The 19,815-nt window shown below is 35.6% G+C and overlaps 1 protein-coding gene across 2 annotated transcripts; it reads right to left on the bottom strand.

Moving 5' to 3' along the window:
• Positions 1-16,028: 16,028 nt before the first annotated feature.
• Strit1 (small transmembrane regulator of ion transport 1) lies at positions 16,029-19,488 on the bottom strand. 2 transcript variants are annotated; one of them, XM_087186396.1, is made up of 3 exons: positions 19,343-19,488; positions 16,710-16,805; positions 16,029-16,614 (listed from the first exon to the last, which is right to left on the bottom strand). In XM_087186396.1, the coding sequence occupies exons 1-2, from the start codon at positions 19,353-19,355 to the stop codon at positions 16,714-16,716; spliced, it is 105 nt and encodes a 34-aa protein (XP_087042522.1). In that variant the 5' UTR covers positions 19,356-19,488; the 3' UTR covers positions 16,029-16,614; positions 16,710-16,713. The 2 variants fall into 2 exon arrangements, with proteins under 2 accessions (XP_087042522.1, XP_087042521.1); XM_087186395.1 differs by having other exon boundaries at positions 16,710-16,808; positions 19,343-19,480.
• Positions 19,489-19,815: the final 327 nt, after the last annotated feature.

Genomic DNA, 19,815 nt, shown 5'->3' on the forward strand with positions numbered 1-19,815 from the left:
AAAGCTATTGATTTTTGTGTGTTGACCTTGTAACCAGCTACTTGACTGAATTTGGTTATTAAGTCTAGAAGGCTTTTGGTGGAGTTCTCGGGGTCTGCTATATAGAGTAAATGTCATCTGTAAATAATGACAATTTGACTTCTTCATTTCCTATCTTTATTCCTTTTATTTCTTTCTCTTGTCTAATTGACGTGGCTAATGTTTCCAGAACTATACTGAACAAGAGTGGTGATAGTGGACATCCTTGTCTTGTTCCTGACTTTAGTGTGAAGGATTTCAGTTTTTGACCATTAAGCATGATATTGACTGTTGATTTTTCATAGATGGCTTTTATCAGTTTGAGGTAGAGACCATCTATTCCAATTTTTTGTAGAGTTTTTAGCATAAATGCATGTTGAATTTTGTCAAATGCTTTTTGTGGATCTATGGAGATAATCATATGGTTTTTGTCCTTGGCTCTATTGATATAGTGTATTACATTGATTGCTTTGGATATATTGAACCATCCCTGCATCCCTGGGATGAATCCCACTTGATCAGGGTGTTTGATCTTCTTGATGATCTTCTGCATTCTGTTTGCCAGTATCTTATTAAGGATTTTTGCATCTATGTTCATTAGTGAGATTGGCCTATAGTTCTCCTTTTTGGTTGGGTCTTTCTCTGCTTTGGGGATCAAGGTGATGCTTGCTTCCAGGAATGAATTTGGGAGTATTGCTTCCCTTTCAATTTCATTGAAGAGTTTTAACAGTAGTGGCAGCAGTTAATCTCTAAATGTCTTGTAGAATTCAGCAGTGAAGCCATCAGGGCCCAGGCTTTTCTTAGTTGATAAGTTTTTAATTATGTTTTCAATTTCATTGGTTGATATTGGGTTGTTCAGAATTTTTCGGTCTTCTTCATTCAACTTTTGTAATTCATATATATATCTAAGAATCTGTCCATTTCTTCTGTGTTGTCCATCTAATTGGCGTGGTTCTGGAAGTAGGTATTGATGATCCTCTGAATTTCTCCTGGGTCTCTTGTAATTTTACCCTTTTCATTCCTAATTGCATGGATTTGGGCCTTTTCTTTCCTTTTTCTGATAAGGTTGGCTAAGGGTTTGTCAATTTTGTTGATTCTTTCGAAGAACCTACTCCTGGCTTCATTGATTTTCTGTATCATTCACTTAGTCTCCATTGCATTGATTTCTCCTCTGATCTTTATAATTTCCTCCCTTGTATGAGCTCTGGGGTTGTCCTGCTCTTCTTTTTCTAGAAGCTTGAGGTGCAGCATCAGGTTGTTTAATTGGGCTCATTCTGTTTTCCTAATATGTGTATTCACTGCCATGAATTTCCCTCATATGACTGCTTTCATTGTGTCCCATAGATTCCAATATGTCATATTGTCATTGTCATTTAATTGAAGGAAATGTCTGATTTCTTCTGTAATTTCCCTGGTGACGCACTGGTTATTCAGAAGTATGTTGTTCAATTTCCATGTGTTTATGAAATTTTTTGAGTTTCTTTTGCTATGGATCTCCAATTTCATCACACTATGGTCTGATAATATACAGGGGATAACTTCAATTCCTTTGCACTTACTTAAACATGTTCTATGTGTGAGTACATGGTCTATTTTGGAGAATGCCCCATGTGCAGCTGAGAAGAATGTGTATTCTGATTTGTGGGGTGGAAGACTCTGTAAACATCTGTTAAGGTCATTTGTTCAAGAGTTCCATTGTGTTCTAGTATTTCATTACTTATTTTTTGTCTAGTTGATCTGTCTATTTGTGACAGTGGGGTGTTGAGGTCCCCCACTACAATTGTATTAGTGCATATATGACCTTTCAAGTCCATTAGTATTTGTTTTATATAGTTGGGTGCACTAGTGTTTGGTGCATAGATATTTATGATTGTCATCTCTTCCTCTTGGATTCTTCCCTTTACAAGGATGTAGTGTCCTTCATCTCTCTTAATCAGTGTTGGTTTGAAATCTACTTGATCTGCCAAGAGGATAGCTACTCCTGCTTTTTTTCAGGTTCCTGTCACATGGAGTATTGTTTTCCACCCTTTGTCTTTCAGTCTATGAGTTTCCTTTTGAATTAAGTGTGTTTCTTGTATGCAGCATATTGTTGGATTTTGCTTCTTGACCCATTCTGCCAGTCTATTTCTTTTGATTGGTGAATTGAGACCATTAACTTTGATGGCTATATCTGAAATGTATTGACTTGTCATTGCCATGACTGTTTCTTTTTGTTGGGTTCTCCCCATTTACATTTAATTTCTTGTCATGCCAGATGGGTTCATTCTGCTTTACTTCCTGGGGTTGTGATCCTCAATGTCTGTTCCTAAGATATTGTGTAAGATTCTTTGGAGTGCTGGTTTAGTATTCATGAAATTCCTAAGGTGCTCTTTGTCATGAAAGTATCTTATTTCTCCATCATTTTGAAAGATAGTTTTGCAGGGTACATCAATCTGGGTTGGAGGCTGTTTTCTTTTAGGGCTTGGAATATGTCACTCCAAGATCTTCTTGCCTTGATGGTTTGTGTTGAGAAGTCTGCTGTGATTCTGATGGGCTTTCCTTTGTATGTGATTTGTTTCTTTGCTCTAACTGCTTGTAGAACTTTGTTCTTCTGTTGAGTTTCTGGAATCTTAACAATTATATGCCTATGTGTAGATTTTTTTTTTGATCAAGGCTATTTGGAGTCCTATATGCCTCACTTATCTGTATGTCAAGCTCTTTTCCCCTGTTTGAGAAGTTTTCTGCCATTATTTCTGTGAAGAGTTTTTTTTTATGTCACCTGCACTCTCTCTTGTTTCTTCATTGACTCCAGTCAGTCTTATATTATTCTTCTTTGCATAGTCTACCAGCTGCTGGATTGATTTCTCATGTTCCTTTATAATTTTGAAGCAATTTTTCTTTTCCTGGTCATTAATTGCAGTCTTATCTTCTATATCTGAAATTCTGTCCTCACATTGGCTCATTCTGCTGTGTAGACTTTCAATGGAGTTTTTCATCTCCTGGAAATCTAGTTCCATCTGTTTTATGGATTCCATTTGTTTCCTATGTTGGGATTCCATCATGTTCCTCAGCTCCTCTCTAGATTTATTAATCATGTCTTGCACTAGGGGCACAATTTCTCCTGTTATCTGAGAAATTATTTCTGATTTCATTTTTTCCAGATCCCCTTTTGTTGCCAGTTCAGTGGGTCCAGGTGGTTGAGTATCAGGGTGTTCCATCTCATTTCCCTTTGGGGTTGCTGTAGGTGATCTGGAAGTCTGGTTTTGATACTTATTTATGTGTTTTCTCATTTTGACCGGGGGCGGGGGGGTGCTGTTGGTGCCTCCACAGATTACCTCCTCTGAGCTCGGAGAGGTGGGACAAGGGCCGTAAGCAGCGGTAGGGATAATGACCCAAAAGCCCTTTCCTGTGGGCTGGGAGCAGAGGGAGGGATGGTGGCTGGAGACCCTTCCTCTGGACCAGGAGTAGTGGGACAGCAGCTCAGAAGCCCCTACCTCTGGGCTGGGAGTGGTGGGACTCAGTACCATGGTCTGGTGGTCCAGTGTCCTCTGCATCTTTGTAGTGTGGAACCAGGTGGCTGTACAGAGGAGTGTGTGTGGGGGGTGTCCAGTGGATTGTTCCCAGGACACAGGCTGATTCGACATCTTCCCCATGACTCGCAACCTTGGTAGGGCGTGTGCAGACCTGCAGGTCTGTAGCAGGCTTATCATGACTATCAGTGTTAATGGCCTCAATTCAACAATCAAAAGAAATAGACTGACAGACTGGATTAAGAAGCAAAATCCAGCAATATGCTGTGTACAAGAAACACACGTAACTCAAAAAGAAATTCATAGACTGAAAGTAAAGGGATGGAAAACAGTTCTCGATGTGACAGGGCCCTGGAAAAAAGCAAAGGTAGCAATCTTATTTACAGAAAAAGGAGATTTAAAACCAAAACTAATTAATAGAGAAAAAGATGGTCACCATGTACTTGTGAAGGGAACAATCCAAGAGGAAGAGATGACAATCCTAAATATAAATGCACCAAATACAAATGCCCTCAACTATACAAAACAAATATTAATGGACCTGAAAAACCAAATAAGCACTAATACAATTGTAGTGGGGGATCTCAATACCCTACTATCACAAATAGATCATCTAGACAAAAAATTAAGAATAAAATTCTAGAACTGAACCAAACTATTGAACAAATGGACTTAATAGATATGTACAGAGTGTTCCATGCCACAAAATCAGAATACACATTCTTTTTGGCTACACACATGTCATTCTCCAAAATAGACCAAATGCTATCTCATAGGACGTGTCTAACAAAATGTAAAAGAATTGAAGTTACCCCCAGTATATTATCAGACCATAGTGCCATAAAATTGGAGATCAATAACATAAGAAACCACAAAACTCTCACAAACACATGGAAAATGAATAACACTCTCCTGAACAACAAATGGATCGCAGATGAAGTTAAAGAAGAAATTAGACAGTTTCTACAAGTAAATGATAATGCCAGTACAACATATAAGAATCTATGGGACAAAATGAAAGCAGTTCTACATGGGAAATTCATAGCAGTGAATGCCCATGTTAGGAAAACAGAACTCAAATAAGTAGTCTAATGCAGAACTTCAAGCTCCTAGAAAAACAAGAGCATGACAAACCCAAAGCTCCTACAAGAGAGGAAATTATAAAGATCAGAACAGAAATCAATGCCTTGGAAACTAAGAGAATGATACAAAAAATCAGTGAAGCCAAGAGTTGGTTTTTTGAAAGAATAAATAAAATCAATAAACCTTTAGCCAACCTTATCAAAAAAAGGAAAGAAAGGCTGAAATTCATGTGATTAAGAAGAACAAAGGTGAAGTCACAACAGACCCAGCAGAAATCCAGAGGATCATCAATACCTGCTTTGAGAACCTGTACTCTAATAAAATGGAAAACACAGAAGAAATGGACAGATTCCTGGATACATATGAATTGCCAAAGTTAAATGAAGAAGATATAGAAATTCTAAATACCCCAATTACAATGAGTGAAATTGAAAATCCAATAAAATATTTACCAACAAAGAAAAGCCCAGGTCCTGATAGCTTCACTGCTGAATTCTACAAGACATTTAAAGAAGAACTATCACCATTACACTTTAAACTCATCAAGGAAATTGAAAGGGAAGCAAGGCTTCCAAATTCATTCCTGGAAGCAAGTGTTACTTTGATTCCAAAACCAGGGAAAGTCTCAACCCAAAAAGAGAACTATAGACCAATCTCCCTAATGAACATAGATGCAAAAATCCTCAAAAAGATACTGGTAAAAGAATACAGAGGGTCATCAAGAAGATCATATACCTGAAGGAAGCTCCCCCCACCTCCATCCCAGGCTCCTAGGGCAGTGAAGCTCAGCCAGTCCCAGCACCCGGAAGGAAGCTCCCCACCTCCATCCCAGGCTCCTAGGGTAGGGAAGCTCCCGTGCTGCCATCCCAAGCTCCTAGGGCACAGAAGGTGAGCCACTCGGGCACCAGAAGCACACCCCCACACACACCGTGGAAATGAGAAGACACATAAACAAGCCTCAAAAACAGACTTCTGGATCACCTACAGCAACCCCAAAGGGAAACGAGATGGAACACTCTGATACTCAACTACCTGGACTCTCTGAACTGGCAACAAAAGAGGATCTGGGAAAAATGAAATCAGAAATAATTACTCAGATAACAGCAAAGATTTTGCTCATGGTGCAAGACATGATTAATAAATCTAGAGAGGACACAGATAAAAAAAATACAGGATCAGAGGAACATGATGGAATCCCAACATAGGAAACAAATGGAATCCATAAAACAGATAAAAACAGATTTCCAAGAGATTAAAATCTTCATAGAAAGTCTGCACAGCAGAATGAACCAATGTGAGGATAGAATTTAACATATAGAAGATAAGATTGCAATTAGTGAGGAGGAAAAGAAAAATTGCTTTAAAATTGTAAGGGAACATGAGAAATAAATCCAGCAGCTGCTAGATGATGCAAAGAATAGCATAAGACTGATTGGAGTCAATAAAGAAAGAGGAGAGAGTTCAGATGACATAAAAAAACTCTTCACAGAAGTGATGGCAGAAAACTTCCCAAGGAGGGGAAAAGACCTTGACATACAGATAAGTGAGGCATATAGGACTCCAGCTAACTTTAATCAAAAAAATATACACATAAGCACATAATAGTTAGGATTCCAGAAATCCAACAGAAGAATAAAATTCTACAAGCCATGAGAGAAAAGAAACAAATCACATACAAAGGAAAGCCCATCAGAAGCACAGCAGACTTCTCAGTGCAAACCCTCAAGGCAAGAAGAGCTTGGAGTGATGGATTTCAAGCCCTAAAGGAGAACAGCCTCCAACCCAGATTGATGTACCCTGCAAAACTATCTTTCAAAATTGATGGAGAAATAAGATACTTTCATGATAAAGAGCACCCTAGGAACTTCATGAATACCAAACTGGCACTCCAAAAAATTTTAGACAATACCCTAGGAAAAGACAATGAGGATCACAACCCCAGGAAACCCAGCAGAATTAATCCATTAGGCGTGACAAATTAAACACAAAGGGGGAGAATCCAACAAAAAGAAAAAGTCATGACAAGGCTTTTAAAACTTTTAACTTCATCTCCCTAATGAGTGTATAATTCAATCTTATTATTGTACTGATTAGTATTTTTCTGATTCTAGAATTGCACACCATTCCTTGTGCTATACTGGCTATTTATCATCTTCTTATGTCTACATTTTAACTGGGTTGTCTATTAATGAGCTCTAAGAATTCTTTATATATTCTGCTCATAGGTTATATGCATTGTAAATATGGTCTGTTTAAGGACTATTTTTCATTTTAATGATGTCATTTAAAGTTCTAAATTTTGATGAAATCTCATCAATTTTTTTTCTTTTATACGTCATGGTTTTTGTATCCTAGGTAGTTCTTGCCTGCCTTGAATTCATGAATATTTTCCCTTATAATTTCTTCTTAAAGTTTTATAGTTTTAGGTTTTCTTATTTAGGTTCATAGATCCCTTCAAGTTATTTTCATGTATGGAAAAAAAGGGTTGAGGTTATTTTTTTACATACGGATACCAGGTGTTCTACTGCTGTTTGCTGAAGACACTGTCTCTTCCTTGGTTCTTGAATAGAGTTTATATTCTATAAAAAGCTAATGTTAAATAATCTTTCAAAACTCAGTGGACCATATATGTGTGGTTCTATTTCTAGATTCTCTGTTTTATTCCAATGATCTATATGTCTTTCCTTACATCAACACTGCCTTGATTACTGTAGCTTTAGAAGAAGTCTTAAAATTGGGTGCTGAACATCTTCCAACACTGTTTTTGTTTTTGTTTTTGTTTTTGGCTTTTGGCTTTTCTGGGTCCTTTGTACTCCTACATAACTTTAAAATTTCAATGTCCAGTTCTTAATTTATAGCAAGTATACACAGACCTGAATTTTTATAAATACCTTGTGTTTTCTAATCCTGCTAAATTCAAGTACAAGTTCTAGGGGCTCCTAGAGATTTCTTAGTATTTTCTCTGTAGATGATCATTTCATCTACATATAAAGATTTTGCTTCTGCTGTGCCCACCCTATCCTTGTTGTGTTATTTTATTGCCAGACTATTTTGGGTTAGACCTATGTTTCAAAGTCTAATGGACAGATGAAGAGTAGGCATATATGCCCTTGTTCCCCACTTTAGAGAGAAAGCATTGTATCATCTCCATTCATAGAAGGAGTTTTTGTTGGAAGTATGGAGTACATGTCTTTGATCTGTTGAGCAGGTTCTGTTCTACTTCTAGGCTCCTGATAGCTTTTACCATGAACAGCTGTAGAATTTAGTCCAATACGTTTTCTCCAACTAGTGACAGGATCATATGGCTTTTTTCTTTCCTCTGTTAAAATGATGACTTTTGGGGGTGGATCTTCCAATGCTGAACCAACACTGCCATCCCTATAACAAAACCACTTTCTACATACTGCCAGATCTTGACTCCTAAGAGTTTGTTTTGTTAAACAAATTTCTATCTGTGTTCATACTTTTTTCTTCTATTATCTTTATCCAGTTTTAGGATTAGCACAATGTTGATTTCCTAAAATGAGAGGAGAAGTGTTCCTTCTTTTTTCTGCTTTAATTGTTTGATATAATTTATCAGTTAAAATGTTTGTGAGCCTGCTGTTGTCATATAGGTAGGTTTTCAAGCTAGGAATATACTTTCTTTAATAAGTCCTATTCAAATTTTTTATTTCCTCCAGAGTTAGTTTCATTAATTTGTCTTCTAAGTTACTTCTTAGAAGTTGTCAAATTTATTTCAAAAAAAATTTTTGTAATATGCTTTCTATATCCTTTTAAATTCTGTAAAATCTGTGCTAATGCCTCCTAGATCTTAATATTGTAATTTTTAAAATGTATAATTGATATTGTGTAACAGGAAGAAAAGGTCTAAAAGAGCAGGGGAATTGGGAGGGGTAGGGGAAGGGAAAAAAGGGAAAGGAAAAAATATGAGAAGAGGAAAAAAATGGAAACAAGGTCTTTGCAAATAGGGAAGGGTGGAGGGGGTGAAGGGAGGGCAAGGGAAGGGGAAAAAATAAGAACCAAGAGACTCATGTAATGGTACAAGATCCCAATGATGAATGTAACTGTATTGTATACCTAAAATGTACCAACAAAGTTAATGGGGGGGTGGGGGAAGAAGATCATACACCTAATGAAGTTGGATTTATCCCAGGAATGCAAGGATGGTTCAACATTCATAAATCAATAAATATAATACATTATATTAACAGAGTCAAGGACAAAAACCATATGAACATCTCAATACATGGAGAAAAGGCATTCAACAAAATCCAACACCAATTCATGATAAAAACCCTACAGAAATTTGGAAAAGAAAGTCTTTATCTCAACCTTATTAAGGCTATCTATGAAAAAGCAACAGCCAACATCATATTAAATGGTCAAAAACTGAAAATTTTCATGCTAAAATCAGGAACAAGACAAGGATGCCCACTATCACCACTCCTGTTCAATATAGTTCTGGAAACATTAGCCACAGCAATTAGAAAAGAGAAAGAAATAAAAGTAATAAAGATAAGAAAAGAAGAAATTAAACTGTCACTATTTGCTGATGATATGATACTCTACATAGGAGACCCTAAAAACTCTGCCAAAAGACTTCTAGACTTAATTGACAGATTCAGTAGAGGAGCTGGATACAAGGTCAACACTCCAAAAACAGTAGCCTTCTTGTACACAAATAACAGACTCACTGAGAGAAATTAAAGAAACAATTCCTTTTATAATAGCAGCCAGAAAAATGAAATATCTAGGAATCAATCTAACAAAGGAAGCAAAAGACCTCTACACTGAAAATGATAGCACTCTGAAAAAAGAGATTAAAGAGGATACAAGAAAATGGAAAGACACCCCTTGCTCCTGGATAGGAAGAACAAATATAGTGAAAATGGCCATATTTCCAAAACTACTTTATAGAGTCAATGGAATGCCAATTGAAATTCCAACAATATACTTCACAGAACTAGAGAAAACAATCCAAAAATTCATTTGGAACAAGAAGAGACCTAGAATAGCTAAAGCAATTCTAAGCAACAGAGACATGGCTGGGGGTATCACAATCCCCAACTTGAAACTATACTAGAAATCTGCTGTGATAAAATCAGCATGGTACTGGCAAAGGAACAGACCTGAGGATCAGTGGAATAGATTAGAAGATGCAGAAACAACTCCAGGCATGCTCAGCGACCTCATCTTTGACAAAGGTGCCAACCACCATCATTGGAGGAAAGATAGCCTATTTAATAAATGGTGTTGGAAAAACTGGATTTCAACCTGCCAAAGATTAAAACTAGACCCATACCTATCACCGTGCACTAAACTAAGACCAAAGTGCATTAAAGATCTAAATATTAAGACAGAAAAACTAAACTGGCTGGAAGATAATTTAGGTAGAACTCTTGAAGACATTGACATAGGAAAAGACCTGATGAACAAATCCTCAGTAGCACGTGAACTAGCTCAAAAAACAACTGGGATCACATCTTATTAAAATCTTCTGCACCACAAGAGAAACCACCAACAGAGCTAGAAGATAACCTACAATGTGGGAAAAAATATTTTGCAGCTGTACCTTAGAAAAAGGACTACTATCTAAAATATATAAAGAACTGAAAAAATCAGACACCCTAAATTCAGACCCAATTCAAAAATGGGCATCTGAAATGAACAGACATTTCTCAGACAAAGAAGTAAAAGCAGCAAATAAATATGAAGAAGTGTTCAACAGCCCTGGTCATTTGAGAGATGCAGATGAAAATAACACTGAGATTCCACCTCACCCCAGAAAGAATGGCTGCTATCAAGAAATCAAACACTAACAAATGCTGGCAGGGTTGTGGGGAGAAAGGAACCCTTCTCCATTGTTGGTGAAGGTGCAGACTGGTGCAACCATCGTGGAAATTAGTATGGAGATACCTCAAAGAACTAGGACTAGAGGTCTCATTTGACCCAGCTATTCCCCTGCTGGGTATCTTCCCAAAAGAATTAAAAGAATCATACCACAGTGATATATGTGCACCCATGTTTATAGTGGCACAGTTTGTAATAGCAAAAGCTTGGAAACAGCCCAAACACCCATCAACTGGAAACAGGATAAAGAAGATGTGGTTTTTTTATAAAATGGTGTACTACTCAGCCATAAAGAATGAGAAACTAGTGACATTTATAGCTAAATGGATGCATATTGAGGCCATACTCTTAAGTGAAATAAATAGGATACACATGTGTAAATACTGAAGTTTCTCTAGTGTGAGAAACTGAAAGTGTAAATAAGGATTAAAATGAATAATTGATAATTTGAAATAGGAAGAAAAGTTCTAAAGGGTAGGTGGGAGGGGAAGGGGAAAGGAAAGAAAGGAAAGGAAAAATTATGAGAAAAGAAAAAAATGGAAACAAAATCTATGTAAATAGGGAAGGGTGGAGGACATGAAGGGTGCACAGGTAATGGGAAAAATATAAGAACCAAGATACATCATGTACAGGTACAAGCACTGAATGATAAATATAAATGTATTGTTTACTAAAATGTACCAATAAATGAATTTAAGAAAAAAAAGAAAGAAAAGCCCAGTCCCTGGTGGCTTTACTGCTGAATTCTACAAGATATTTAGAAAAGAACCATTGCCACTGATTGTTAAACTCTTCAATGAAATTGAAAGGGAAGCAATACTTCCAAATTCGTTAGAATTTGAATAGAAGCAAGTGTAACTTTGATTCCAAAAGCAGAGAAAGACCCAACCAAAAAAGAGTACAGGCCAATCTCCCTAATGAACATAGATGCAAAAATCCTCAGTAAGATACTGGCAAACAAAACACAGAGGGTCATCAAGAAGATCATACACCCTGACCAAGTCAGATTTATCTCAGGGACACAAGGATGGTTCAACATATGTAAATCAATAAATGTAACACACTATATTAACAGAATCAAGGACAAAAACCATATGATCATCTCACTAGATCCAGAAAACCATTTGACAAAATTCAACAACATTCATGACAAAAACCCTGTAGATAATTAGAATACATGGTCTTTATCTAAACCTGAGAAAGGCTCTCTATGAAAAACCAACACCCAATATCATACTAAATAGTCAAAAACTGAAAATCAGGAATAAGACAAGGATGTCCGCTATCACCACTCCTGTTCAATATATTTCTGGAAACACTAGCCACAGCAATTAGACAAGAGAAAGAAATAAAAGGAATAAAGATAGGAGAGGAAGAAGTTAAACTGTCATTATTTGTTGACAATATAATACTCTACATAGGAGACCCAAAAAACTCAGCCAAAAGACTTCTAAACTTACTTTACAGATTCAGTAGAGTAGCTAGATACAAGGTCAACACTTAAAAGTCAATAGCCTTCTTGTACACAAATAACAGACTCACTGAGAGAGAAATTAGGGAAACAATTCCTTTTACAATAACATCCAAAAAAAATGAAAATATCTCAGAATCAATCTAATGACAGAAGCAAAAGACCTCTACATTGAGAACTACAGCACTCTGAAAACAGAGATCAAAGAGGATATAATAAAGTGGAAAGACATCCTTTGTTCCTGTGTAGGGAGAACCAGTATAGTGAAAATGGCCATACTTCCAAAACTGCTATATAGATTCAATGCAATCCTGATTGAAATTCCAACAATATATTTCACAGACCTTGAGAAAACAATCCAAAAATTCATTTGGAACAAGAAGAGACCTAGAATAGCAAAAGCAATTCTAGGCAATAGAGACATGGCTGGGGATATCACAATCCCCAACTTGAAACTATACTACAAAGCCACTGTGATAAAAACAGCATGGTACTGGCAAAGAAACAGACCTGAGGATCAATGGAACATATTAGAAGATGCAGAAACAACTCCAGACATACTGAGCTTGACAAAGGATCCAACCATCCTCATTGGAGGAAAGATAGCCTCTTTAATAAAAGGTGTTGGAGAAACTGAATTTCAACGTGCCAAAGATTAAAACTAGACACCTATCTTTCACCACGTGCTAAATTAAAATCAAAGTGGATTAAAGATCTAAATATTAAAACAGAAACACTAAACTGGCTGGAAGATAAGTTAAGTTGAACTCTTGAAGATATTGGCATACGCAAAGACTTGCTGAATAAAACCTCAGTTGCACGTGAACTAGCACAAAGAATGAAAACCTGGGATCTCGTCTTATTTAAAGCTTCTGCACTGCAAGAGAAACCATGAACAGACCTAAGAGACAACCTACAATGTGGGAAAAAAATTTTACCAGCTGTTCCTCAGACAAAGGACTACTATAGAGAATATACAAAGAACTTTAGAAAACCAGACCCCCCCAAATTTAAAGACCCAATTCAAAAACGGGCATCTGAAATGAACAGACTTTTTTCAGACAAAGAAGTAAAAGCAGCAAAGAAACATATGAAAAACATGTTCAACATCACTGGTCATTCAAGAGATGCAGATAAGGGCCAGGGATTTAGCTCAGTGGTGCCCCTGCCTGCCCACAAGCGCAAGGACCTGAGTTTGATCCCTGTTACAAAAAACAAAACAAAAAAGATGCAGATGAAAACAACACTGAGATTCCTCCTCACTGCAGAACGAATGGCTGCTATCAAGAAATCAACCAATAACAAATGCTGGTGTGGGTGTGGGAAGAAAGGAACCCTTCTCCAGTGTTGGTGGGAGTGCAGACTGGTGCAACCGCTATGGAAATCAATATGGAAATACCTCCCAAAACTAGGATTAGAGGTCACATTTGACTCAGCTATGCCTCTGCTGGGTATCTTCCCAAAAGAATTAAAAGAATCATACCACAGTAATATATGCACACCCATGTTTACAGTGGCACAGTTTGTAATAGCAAAAGCTTGGTAACAGCCCAATTGCCCATCGACTGGAGATTGGATACAGAAGATGTGGTTTTCTAAAATAAAACTGAGTACTACTCAGCCCTAAAGAATGAGAAACTAGAGGCATTTATAGCTAAATTGATCCACATTGATGTGATACTCTTAAGTGAAATATATAGGACACACATGTGCAAATACTGAATAGTTTCTGCAGTGTGACAAACTAAAAGTGTAAATAAGGATCAAAATGTATAATTGATAATGTGAAATAGGAAGAAAGGGTCTAAAGGGATAGTGGAAGTGGAAGGAGTAGGGGAAAGGAAAAAATATGAGAAAAGGAAAAAATGGAAACAAAGTCATTGTAAATAGGGAGGTATGAAGGAGTTGAAGGGAGGGCAGGGGAATGGGGAAAAAATAAGAACCAAGATACATCATGTAAAGGCACAAGTTCCCAACAATAAATGGAACTGTATTGTATACCTAAAATGTACCAATAAACTTTTTTTTCCTTAAATTCTTTCATTGGTACATTTTAGGTAAACAAAACATTTACATTTATCATTGGGTGCTTGTACCTGTACATGATGTATCTTGATTCTTATTTTTTACCCCATTACCTGTGCACCCTTCACCCCCTCCACCCTTCCCTATTTACACTGACTTTGTTTCCATTTTTTTTCTTTTCTCATAAAGGAGGGAAAGGAGAAATTATGTACCAATAAACTTAATGAAAAAAGAAAAAGAAAAGTCATCCAACAGCAAAGGCTGATGGGGACGTGGGAAGAAAGAACCCTTCTCCACTGTTGAGAGTTGATGAGAGTTGAAACAAGTGCAACCACTGTAGAAATCAGTGTGGAGAGTCCTCAATAAACTTCGATTAGAGGTCCCATATGACTTAGCTATTCCTCTTCTGTGTATCTTCCCAAAAGAATTTGAAGCATCATACCACAGTGATATATGCACACCCATGTTTATTGCAGCACAGTTTATAATAGCTAAATCTTGGAAACAACCCAAATGCCCATCAACCAATTAATGAATAAAAAAGATGTGGTTTTTCTATGCAATGGATTACTACTCAGCCATAAAGAAAGATAAATTTGAGACATTTATATTTAAATGGCTGCATCTTGAGACTATACTCTTAACTGAAATAAATTGGACACATATGTAAATATCACCTTGTTTCTCTAGTGTGAGAAACTGAGAGGGTAAGGACCAAAATGTATAGTAGATAATGTGAAATAGGAAGAAATTGTTCAAAAGGAAAGGGAAACTAGAAAGTGGGAGGAGGAGGAAAAGAAGGAAGGGAAAAGAAAAAATGAGAAAAGAAGGAATAAAATGGAAACAAAGCCTTTGTAAAGAAGCAGGGAATGGAGGGCTGAAGGGGGGGAGGGGATTGAGAGAAAAAGAGGAATCAAGATATACCATGTACAGGTACAAATTTCCTATGATTAATGTGACTGTTACTTATATTTAAGTTGTACCAATAAAATTAACAAAGTTAAAAAAATAAAATAAAGGGCCAGAGATTTAGCTCAGTGGTTCTGCCGCCTGCCTCACAAGCAGAAAGACCCGAGTTCGGTCCCTGGCACCAAAAATAAAAAATAAAATAAAATAAAATAAAATTGGACAACTGAAAAAAAGAAAGAAAATAAATAGTGAGATTATGATAATAGTTGCTATTCAGTTTTAAGATTACCAGGGATTTATTTGACACTTATGCTGATGGTCTGGTTTTCAAATCAACAGTATAAATATTATTACTAACAAAAAGACCACTCAATATGGTTTTAAGCTTTTTACCACATAAGAGATATACTGTAAAAAATATTGTAATTTATAGTAATTTTTAAGATTAATTTTTTTCTTTGTAGTCATGCCACCAACTTGATATGCTATTAAATTTGTATTACTTTGCTTTAAATTTGGGAGAATAACATTTTCTTTTTTATATATAAAATATTTACATGATTCCAAAAATAAAAACTAGAAAACAAGGTACATTCAGAATTATGTGACCTCCATTTTTCTCCTGTTTTTTAATATCTTATTGTAAGTATGTGTATGTATTGACATCACCCCTCCTTTTTTACACAAAGCTTAGAAAATATTCTATATTGTACTTTTTCCATTAACAGTATCCTGGTGATCACATTATATAAATATATAGAGATCCTCTTCATTTGCTTCTACAGTGGCAAAAGCACTACATTATGTATATATACCACAGTTTAGTCTATCAGTACCATATTAAAATATATTTGGTTTGTTTCCAGGTTTTTGCAATATCAAATCATGCCAGAATGAATAGCCTTGTGTATATGCCAATTTTGCCAGTGTAGCTATGGAAATTTCCATATTCTTAGAAGGTTGATAGCTAGGTCAAAAGTTAAATGAATATGTAATTTTGGCACATGCTGACCATAAAGTACCCCCAAAAATGTTGTACCTACCTCAGTACAGTGACATATTCCTGTGGTCCCCACTACTGGGAAGCCTGAGACAGGAGGACCACTTGAGCCCAGGAATTCAAAACCACTCTGGACAACATAGCAAGACTACCCCCATGAAAATATGTTGTGATATTCTGAATTTATTTTGGATTTGCAGAGATAGTGCATGAAAGTGCTCATTTCTCCACAGTCTTATTAACACATATGTTTTCAAATATCTTTATTTCGTCCACCTAATAACTGAGCAAAAGTTTCTTAGTGTAGTTCAAATTATATTTATCTTGTTACATGCATGAAATTCAGAGCCAAGTTTACATTTACATTTTGTTTTCTGTGAATTGTCTATTCTCTCTAGTCCATTTTTCTGTAAGTTTTTCTTGGGAGAGAGAACAAAATGTTTCCTAATATAATTACATTTATCAGACTTTTTCCTGCTGCTTATGCATTTTAATCATAATTAGGAACATTTTTCCTACTCTGTGGGTATAGAGATGTTCACTCATATTTTCCTATAGTAATTGTTATACTCATAATTTTAAATAAGATCCTGAAAAGAGTCTTATATAGATGAAAGCATCAGCTTGCAATCCAAGCTTATACAGTGATGTCAAACATTTCATTATTTAACACAATAAACATTCAATATTCAGTCATGTTTGTGTTTTTCTTAATTCTTCTAAATGATGTAAATCCGAAGTCTTCTTGCCTAAATGACAAAATATGCCATTAATAAACTAGAAAGTAATTTTTCTGGAACAATTTATGCCATGAATAAACATATTTAATTATTAAAACTCTTACCTTTTTAAGAGAAGACAACATAAACCACTATGATGCAGCCCACAATCCAACCAATCAGGAGAAGAACAGGAACGACAAGACGTGACAATGTGTACTCTGCTTAAAAATAAGCAGGGAAAACAGATCAGTTGGTCATTTGGGCAGTAAATCTTCTGAATCAAGAGAATGAGAGGAATCTGGTAGTACTGAGGAAAAATACATCCTTTACTCATACCCATACATAATCATTTTTCTTTTTTTCACCAAGGATTCCAGTGATTAGGTTATAAATCCTGGGTGCTTAGACCAGAAGACCTACTTTCAAACCAAGGTCATCCTTTTAAAGTTATACTACCTTGGACAAGGCAAATCTTGAACTTTTGTCTTTGTAAAATGTAGATAATCAGACCTGTGATATCCTCCTCTTGGAGGTGATGGTCAAATGACATAACATGTGCAAAGCTTTGTGAACTCTAATCACCAGTGTGTGTTTAGTGTATACAGAACACATTCCTGCATTTATGCAATAATGCATTGAGCAGTTGTTTACATAACAACTCAATGTAACTCTGAGGTAATGCCTACTAAACTAAATAAATCATAATATATAGAATTGCTCTTGTTCTCAGTGGCTGACTTTAATGTTAAATTTCACAAGAAAAGGAAAGCATTATACATTATATAATCATTCTCAACTAGAGAAAAGAGATTCTATTTATTTAAATTTGTTTATTATAAGAATTAGCATTGAATTTTATCTATGGGAAGTAATTATCCACCACCCATGTGGAAGGCATATATATATTCATATACATATATATTCCTACTGCACTTTCTATTGGTACCCTTACCTGTAAAAAGCAATTTATAAAAGTATCTATTTTTTAAAAATTCACTGCATCTAAATCTTGCTCTTTCAAGCAAATGCACAAGCACACACATCCACATATACACCACACAAAAGAATTCAGAAGCAGCACAGGAAGACATCCTATGGAACTAATGTCCCCATGTTAAGGACTCAGATATATTTTTTTATTGGAAAGTGCAATTAGAGCTTATGCCATTAGCTAACAAAAAGAATTCTTAGCAATTGTATTCTCATTACAATTTCCATCACTTTAAAGTGTGAAGTTTTTTTCTTAAAATGCTATTAAAGCCATTAGGAGATGAGACATTTCTAAAATTAGAAGATAGTCTCATAAAAGCAAATTTTCTGAAGTTTTAATGAATTTTAATACTTTCTATTTTTACAAGAAGGTTGGAGTACCTTTTAACTTACAAATACAATGGGCTTTCCTTGCTTCTCCACCTCACTGTGACCTTGCACAAGGAAAAACATGTCTTATTTACCTGCCATGTGCTATTTTTTTAAGGGTAAAGCAGACATTATAAAATGCCCTTTACTCTCATTTGGACCAATGCCTTTTTATGAATTAAGATGCCATTACAGAGAAAGTTCATAACAGTATTTTCTTGAAAGGTTCAAGTAAGTGATTTAGCATTTTTGCCAATTTCAAATAACTTGAAAATTAATATTGATATTTCAATTGTTTATAAATATTTTATACAAGCATTTTAAATAAAATTTAATGAGGCATATTTTAATAAAATTTACATATAATAAACTACCCCATTATTTACTATTCCCTGTAAAACAGTACATTTGGTGTCCATTTTGACACTCAAAGTATAACTGCATTAACATTTTTTAATACTAATACTTTCAGTTTTACCAATCTACAGCATTGTTTAGAAATAGGAATACATAAGAACCTGATACACTTTATATATATCACTTACATTAACAGCACAAGTAAGAACAAAAGTCCTCTGTAAACATGAAGAGTAATTTCAAAATGCTCCTGTCTCTGGTTCTGAGTATGTCAAAGAAGTTACAGTTGGAAAAACTCTTAAGGGTATGACACTGTGGAACAAGACTGTCCAAGTTCAAGACCTGGCATGTACACTATTGATCATGGAAAGCTGAATTTCACTTCCCTCATCTATAAAATGAAGATGATGATAATATGCATATTTCACAGGGCTGTTGTCAGGATTTAAAGCAAAAATTTCTGAACGTATTTTTAAAAGCATTTCCTAGACACAGACATATTCAGCCTATTTTATCATATCAGAGTCCATTATTTTATATAAACATATAGATATGAAAATTATTTTAAAATCACAAACGTATATTTAGATAAAGAGAATATTAGAGATGACTGAGCCCAATATTCTTATTTTACAGTCCGAACACAGGCTCAGAGAAGTAGAGTGACTTCTCCAAACTCACATGGCTATTTAGTAGATTTGACACAGAACTCAACCATGCTTAATTCTGACCTAGCACCCTTCATCCCTTCAAATTTACCACAACACTGGAGAATAGCTGATTTACAACTCACCTTTCAAAGTGAGCATAAACAAAATTAAACTCTTTTGTTTGATCGTTTCAAAATTATTTATAACCTATAAGCATTGTCCATAAAATGCATAGCCATCTAATGCCTTTTTGCAGCCACACTAAAATATATGGCTTCTGACTATTTAGCAGAGACACTACCTTCTTCAGAATTAAAATGCCAAGAAGCACAAACAAACCACAGCCCAGAAGTCTTTATTCCTAAGAGAATTGATCCCTTAAATCTTACCTTTTTCAGCCATTATTCTTTTTGTTGAGTGGCTTGATAAGGGCCACACTTACCTCTTCCTTATTGTTGTCCAGTGTTGCTTTGAACTTTAAATAGAGAGATATCTGAAGAGTGTGGCAGCTGTCCCTCTCTTAGCTGCCAACTGTCTGCAGGATGATGTAAGTCATTGGAAAGCAAAAGTCCTCTGTTTCTTCTTTATCCTTTTTTATTGTGAAGGAAATAAGGGACTACCTGACCTAAACAATTAAGTAAGCTGAATTTTCCTAATGAAGAGATATGCAGACTTTTAATTAACTTAATTCTTTCAGACAAGAAGGAAGAATTTAGTGAGTGGATATACAAAGGAAAGTGACACTGAAAATAATATTCTATGAAGGAGGGAAGGTGATATATTGGAAAGAAACAACTTTGGAGTTGGAAGAGGTCTAGATTTAAATTCCATCCCTGCTATTTCTGTAATGAAGGCCAAGTTT

The sequence above is a fragment of the Heterocephalus glaber genome, unplaced genomic scaffold (assembly GCF_053883595.1).
Source record: "Heterocephalus glaber isolate CG9 unplaced genomic scaffold, H.glaber_assembly_v1.0 deba00001504, whole genome shotgun sequence".
Classification (NCBI taxonomy): domain Eukaryota; kingdom Metazoa; phylum Chordata; class Mammalia; order Rodentia; family Bathyergidae; genus Heterocephalus; species Heterocephalus glaber.